This window comes from Echinops telfairi, unplaced genomic scaffold, assembly GCF_000313985.2.
Source record: "Echinops telfairi isolate 266 unplaced genomic scaffold, ASM31398v2 ScPeMD7_7457;HRSCAF=8495, whole genome shotgun sequence".
In the NCBI taxonomy this organism is placed as follows: domain Eukaryota; kingdom Metazoa; phylum Chordata; class Mammalia; order Afrosoricida; family Tenrecidae; genus Echinops; species Echinops telfairi.
Window position 1 is genome coordinate 24,418,269 of NW_022111357.1, and position 7,377 is coordinate 24,425,645.

Below are 7,377 nucleotides of genomic sequence, written 5' to 3' on the forward strand. Positions count from 1 at the left end.
TCGTTGCTACTTCATCACTGTCCTTTTGCTACTGTGATGAATCGGGTGACCCTGTGAAAGGATCGTTGGACCCCAGGTTGAGAACCGCTGCTTTAAAGTGTTTGTTTTGCTTTTAAGCTTACTTGACAGGTTGAGGATGGATAGTTGATGGAGGAGGTTTCCTGAAATTGTCATCGGTGAAATTAGATTGTGATTTTCTTGAACAGAAGGGTTCTGGTATTGTCTGTAGCATCTGGGGCCAAGATAGACACTAAGTGCATACTGAGTTATTGAAATATAAAAGAAGAAAAATAGTTGCTAGCAGTCAAATCACAAGCTTACTTCTGACATCAAATTGTGTAGTGCGTTACATATATTTTATAATGAAGGATGAAATACTTCCCTCAAAATACATATTATGGACAGTAAAGTAGTATCAGCACTTATTTTTCCATTGCTTACAATACAGGGAAAAGTAAAATTTTGACTCATTATTTCGTGCTTTTATTTTTATTTTTTTAATTGCCTACATTAAAGCAATATACTTTTAAGAAAGCAAATCTTTGTTGTGTCATTCTAACATTGAAATGTAAAGGGGGACATGCCACATAAGCCACAGATTAACTCTTAATGTTTAAGGCACATGTAAGAATCAGGTTAACAAGAAACAACCATATTCATTATTTTAACCAATGTTTGTTGAGCGCCTGTGCTATGCCTGGGATGGTTTAGGCACTGGAGATGCAGCGGTGAACCAGCCAGGAGAGAATTCTGCAGGAAACAAGCGTGACTGCTTCAAAACTTGGTCAGGCAGAAATGGCAGCAACATAAATAGATACATAGAGATATTAAGGCACCAGTGCTCAACTTTGCTAATGCTGCGACCCTTTAATACAGCTCCTCATGTTATGGTGACCTCCCCCCAACCATAACATTATTTTCATTGCTACTTCATAACTGTAATTTTGCCACTGCTATGAATCGGGCGACCTCTGTGAAAGGGTTGTTCAACCCCCAAGGGATCGTGATCCACAGGTTGAGAACCACTTTTTTAAGGCTTTGTGAATTAACCATCCAAATAGTTAACTTACTAATGAATACTGAATGTAACCTGTTAACTATTGTTGCCATTAACAGTTCCAACTTAACTCATGTGTGCACAAACTGCAAGGCTGTGATCTTTCAATGGCAGATCCCCAGGCCCAGCCTCTGTGTTGGGTTTGGAAAGCCATCCTTCCCGCGAGTAGATGAGTGCTTATCCACTTGTGCCACCCAGAAACTTGAACCTACCAGCTAGCTCACTGTAAAAAAACCACAGACTGAAGCGCTAGGCCTGTCTTTACTTAGGAAATTCACTGGGGAGGCAAACCTGTTCTTGTGTTTAGAGACCAGAAAGTCCAGGGATGGTGAGAGTAAAAGAACAAGAAACCCCCCCCAAGATGCGCTGCCTGTTAGTTGATTCCGACTAACTCAGTAAGACTGCCCTGTTTGGTTTACATGGCTGTAATTTTTATGGAAGCAGATTGCCACATGTTTCTCCCACAGCAGCTGGTGGTTTTAAACTGCCAACCTTTCCGTTAGTGCTTTGACCACACTGTACTACATGAGGGTTCCTCAAGAAACAGAAAGGGGGTGGCATTTGGAAGATTTTAACTAAGAATGCTAGGGTGTCACTTTTTTTTCCCCTGATTAGTTACGTCTAGGAAAATTGGTCAATCAGTTTATTTCTCAGTCATACTAACATAAGTGTACTTCTTATCTCTGCTAATTTAAACTCATCCTTAGAGTAGTGATGTCGTTATGGACCATATTACCCTGGTTTTAATTAGTCAAATTTTATTTTATGATTAAGAAAACAGATTCCTGTGTCTCCCATCAGGATTCTTGTTGGCATAGTGGTTAAGCGCTTGACTGCTAACAGAAAGGTAAGTGGTTCAAACCCACCACTGCTCCTCAGGAGAAAGATGTGCCCATTGGCTTCTGTAAAAGTTTGTATTCTCAGAAACCCTTTGGGATGCTCTTCTGTCCCAAGAGTTGTTGAGCTGGAATTCACAACGTTTTTTTTCCATTGGTATTTCCCTCTTTTTAGCCAGTGAGTACCACCTAAATGGCTGCTTATCTTAACTTTTTAAGTGTTTAGTGAGTGTAGAGTTTACTATATAAAGGTTTTGACACTTCTTTAACTATTACAGGAAAATATTTGTTTTTAAAGGTACCCATGAGCCGTGGGAGTTTTATTGATTTCAAAGTAGCATTTTATTCTAGAGAGTCTTATTATGGAATAAGACGGATGTGAGGGGCCCCAACCAAAAAAACCCTTAAAAAACAAACCCACTGTCATCAAGTTAATGCTGATTCATAGTGACCCTACAGGACAGGATAGAATTGACCCCGTGAATTTCTGAGACTGTTTACAGGAGTAGAAAGCCCCGTCTTTCCTTGGAGCTGTCTGGTGATTTTGAACTTTAGACCTTGCGGTTTGCAGCCCAGCACATAACCACTACATCGGCAGGGCTTCCAGATACATTCAGTCAGCTACCGAAACCCCTCTGGAGAGCAGTTGTACTCTTAACGCACATGGAGGTCTCCACAAAGTTATGTGTACATGGTTACTTTTTTAAAAGTTAGGGATGTTATTTTAACCTGGTGTGCTACTGGGTAAGCTTTGGGCTGATCTTTGCAAGGTTGTAAGTTCAAACCCACCAGTGCGCTGTGGGGCAAAGATGAGGCTGTCTGAGTCAAAAAACCAAAGCTGTGGGGTCATTGTGAGTCAATTCAGTGGCAGTGGGTTTAGGGGTATTGGTAATAAGTCTAAGTGCATTTTGCTATCCTGAATTTTTCTTCTCTCTTTTTTTTTTTTATCCTGAATTTTTTTTAACTGCTTTTCGATGCAGCCCATGGACAATTCACAAGTCTGGTGTTGTCCTTGTTATTCCCTTAAAAAGGATTCTTTCATTCTTTGTTTTTCATTTGCCCCATTGTTTAGAATTGTGGCTGACAAGTTTAAAATCCTTATATTCCTTAGTAGTTAGAACTTAAAGTAGAAGATAAATGACTAATTTATTATTCCCCAGTTTCTTGTTACTTGTTCATTACCTGTTCATTGTTCAGATATCTAAACCCTTAAATGATTATTTTCTTGTACTGAGAATTTTCTTACTCAACAACTCAAGTGCTATTGAGCCCCAGATGAGGCTTTGGGGATGAGGAGGTATAATGATCAGGTAAATGTGGGTGATTGCATGGGTTTTAATCTTTGGCTATTTAATCATTTACTTCTGTGCTAGTTTTGCTTATTAAAAACATGGCAATTAAGGTCTTAAAAGTATATTTCTATCCTCCTAGGTGTTGGTCTAGATTTGTTTCTCTGGTCTGGAGCCTCTTAGAATGTCATGATTGTTTTAGCAATACTTTTGCCCTTGTACTTTCTGTTTATAGAAAAATACATGGCTTGTCTAGCAGAGATGGCATTAATGTTACAATAACTGCATTGGCTCCTTTAAGAACAGTAACAATAAAAGTCTTCTCTCTTTAGTTAAACGGACCATTATCTCAATAGTGTGAGTAAACGCTCCATAATTCTCCTTAGCCCATCCTTTCTAAGTCCTGATGGCAGCAGGAGGGGAGTAGTAGGATCACGTACTAGCTTTCTTGCCTGTGTTGCCTTCGTTCGTGTGGAAGGTGCAAGAGCTGCTGTGGCTTGTGCACTTGTCTTAGTCGCTGCTTTAAATAGTCTGTTTTGATAGTGGTTTTTATGTTTTTGAGGAATATGTGATCAAGTGATCTGTCACTCATAAGTTTTATAGTTGTGTTTTTTGCCCTTTGGATCTATATTAAATTTAGATGTTTTTGTTAGTTTTGTTTCTGTTAATCTTCACACCAGGTCTTTTCTGTGCATTAGGTGACTCTTCACCACACTGAAACCATTAGGAAAAATCCTTGTGGTTAACAGCAGAGGCTTCAGAGTACACGCTGTACTGGAGCCTAGAAATTATTTTAAATGGCGACTGATACGTCTCAAGGTGAACTCGTCCATCCTAAGGCACTCCCACTTATAGTAGGAGCTCAGCTGATCCACGCGGACAAGTTAGGTGAGGTAGGAGCTGACACATTCTTGAAGCTCACTCTTGGATCAGTCCCTCACTTCAGATCCTGCTGGGTTCTTCTTGGTACTTGTTCCTTCCTTTACTTTGGGGAGCCTGGGTTACAAATCCGAAAAATCAAATAGATGTCAAAGTCCTTTCCATCTATCCTTTTCCCTCAATGGGGAATTCTTGAGAAAACCTCCAATCTTCTAAATTTACTGCAAATCAGTATAATTATTTGCTCCCATTTGAAATTGTAATTAAAATAAAGTACTTTGGAAAGTATTTCTTTAAAAACATTTCACCTCAAAGAATGTTTTAAACGTAAATTTCGTCCGATCCTGGAGTTGACTTGAAGAATCTCCTACATCTCCTGACACCCAGTTAGGCCCCTTGAGAAAGAGATTAGACAGTATTTGTATGCTTGTTTGATGATGACCATCTCTTCTCTTAGAAGGTAGAAGATAGCACCATGCCGATTCGACGAGCTGTGAATTCTACCCGGGAAACTCCACCAAAAAGCAAGCTTGCTGGTGGGGAGGAAGAAAAGCCAGGTACAGTAAAGCGGTAGTACATCTCAGAGCCAACATTGTTCATCCAATTTGGAATGCCCCATAAATCCCCTCGAAGTTCATTGTTTCATGGCTAAATGTAAGTATTTGGGGAATATCTAAGGAGAGAAGTCATGACTATTTCCAGACCAAGTAGGCAAAGTAAGGTTTCTTCTTGTTTCTCAAGATTTGGGGAGATGCAAATTTCATGTTCTTTGAATTAAAAACAAAACTGGTTGGCCAGATAAGGTGTAGTTGATGGGTAGCATTCTGTATTTAAGAGTCCCATAGAGATGGAGGCTTTATGGGAGGAAGAAGAAAGGAGCAACAGAGAACTAGTGGAAGAGTTTGACCTGAGTAGGAGGAACAAACGAGTGATCAGATACTGGTCTATAACTGGTGTTGGTACAGAGAAGAGTGGCCCGACATTGGAAACATAATCAAAGAGCATTACATACCCATCCCGTGGAATACTGGTGCTTATTTCTGACATCTCTAGTCACCTCTCCTTCTTGTGACCTCTTCATTTCTCTCCTTATTCTTGAACAGTTTGTCCTTCCTTGACTTTTATCTCAGGTTATACCACAGGGGTGCACACTATGCTTCAGGGTCTTGGCTGTTAAGAAACAAATATTGGCTGGTTAGCAGAGCTAAGCAATAGAATATGTGTCCCTCTGCTTTTTTCTTTTCTTTAAATGTTTTGTTTATGCTTCATTCCGTTCCAGGAAGGATTTAATAAGGCATACAATGTCATTTTTCCTCATAGCCCCTTTTCCTCACAGCCATGGGTGGTTTCGAACTGCTGACTTTGGGGTTAGCAGTGCAGTGTGTAACCACTACACCACCAGAGTTCCTTACAAGTTAAAAGTGGGGATCCATGCCAAAATGACACATTGAAATTTGTGGGAGTTTAAAAATTAACATTACAATGCGAACAGTTGACCATGCTGTCAACTATTCCACAGCAGCATTTTTTAATGAAAAGTTTTTGTTTTTTTTTTAATTTACCATTTTATTGGGAGCTCTTACAGGTATAACAATCCATAATTCAATTCAGATCAAGCATAATTGTACAATTGCTGTCGCCATCAGTTTCAACACGTTTTCTTTCTTCTTGAGCTCCTTGATATCAATTCCTCTTTATCCCCTCCTACCTTACCCCCTAAGAATCCTCATTATTATATGTTGTTATTTTATATATATATATATATATATATATATTAGCTTTATCTTACACCATTAATGGATCCGTTCACCTACAATGCTGTTGTTCATTCCCCTCGAGTTCTCTGCTACTTTTATCTTCAATTGCACCGGGGCAGACATTTAATAAATATACTTTCTCCAATCACATCTGCATTTTGTTTTTAAATCCTCAGATGAATTCTATACCCATATTTGGCCACTCTGGCCTATGGCAGGAGTGCTTTGGTGGTGTGGTGGGTTAAGTGTTAGATTGGGGTTTTGAATATGACAGCCACTCTGAGGGAGAAAGATGAAGCATTTGCTTCTCAAGATAAGAAGTCTCATGAACCTTGTGGAGCAGTTCTAGACTGTCCTAGTAAGCTGCTATGAGTTGCCATTGACTTGACGGCACTGGATTACGTGGTGGTAGCTTTTGGGGCTGGCAATTAGGGGACACAGGAACTGGCTTATAAAGAAGTAATAGATGCTGGTGAAGATTATCTAGTCCACCACTGGGACAAGCCATTTCATGACCCAGCTTAACCCATATTTAGCAGCCAGCCGAAGCTGCTAATTGTTAATAGTGTTTTATTACATTTATTACAAAATACATAATCAGAGGACAGAGAAGGGCTTAGGTATAACATTAGATTAGTCAACCAAGAATATATAAAAAATTTAAGGGTGTACATTTTGCAAAGAACAGTGACTTTACAGATGTTACACTGTGTATCCTAATGAACTGTTTTTAAGGGATCATGTAGTAAATACATTATCAGGTGCTACTGTATAGAAATACCACAAGTAGATGACTTTTAACAAATTTGTTCTCTCACAGTTAAGGCGTCTAGAAATCTGAACTCTGGGTCCAGTGCTTGCTTTCTGTTGGTTCTGGGGGGTGGTCCTTGTCTTCTTTCCATATTTGTGGGCTTGGTGTCTGTTGAAGTTCTCTGCGTCAATCTAAGAAATTGCATGCTCAGTTTTTATTATTTTCTCAGGTTTGTATGTTAAAGTATAAAATGGCTAGTGTCGTGATTATGAGTTTTTTCATTAATATTGCTCACTGCCACTGAGACCATTGTGATTCATAGCAACTCTATCTGTAGGACAGAGTAGAATAATTGCCCCTGTGATTTTTTGAGACTAAATCTTTACAGGAGTAGAAAGCCTCATCTTTCTCCTAAGGAGCGTGTGGTGGTTTCAAACTGCTGATCTTTCCCCCCTCATGGCACTGAGCTGGGAGTAGAGCTCTCAAGTGGAGTGAAATGAGATGATCTCCTTATTTTACATAATTGGGTAAACAACTACTAGAGTAGGCCACTTGAGTGACAAAAAGAATGAAAGAAAACCACACGTAATCATGCTCTTTGTTTCAGAACTCATGTTTAATTGAAACATTTAGCTGAGCAGTTCTAGTAAGATAAAACGTTTACCCTTTTGTTAACTTCAGCTACTTGATCCAATTCTGTTCACCTGATTTTTAGAGCCAGACGTAAGTTCTGAGGAATCTGCCTCAACTGTAGAAGAACAAGAAAATGAAACTCCACCTGCGACATCTAGTGAGACGGAACAGCCCA

General features: G+C 39.4%; 1 protein-coding gene across 1 annotated transcript in view; it reads left to right on the forward strand.

Moving 5' to 3' along the window:
• Nucleotides 1-2,435: 2,435 nt before the first annotated feature.
• Nucleotides 2,436-7,377, forward strand: part of HP1BP3 (heterochromatin protein 1 binding protein 3) — a 37,056-nt gene continuing 32,114 nt past the window's right edge. Inside the window, exons 1-3 of the mRNA XM_004705377.2 lie at nt 2,436-4,075; nt 4,519-4,618; nt 7,285-7,376. Of these exons, the coding sequence (XP_004705434.1) occupies nt 3,980-4,075; nt 4,519-4,618; nt 7,285-7,376 (288 nt within the window). The 5' untranslated portion in view covers nt 2,436-3,979. The remainder of the gene's footprint in view (nt 4,076-4,518; nt 4,619-7,284; nt 7,377) is intronic.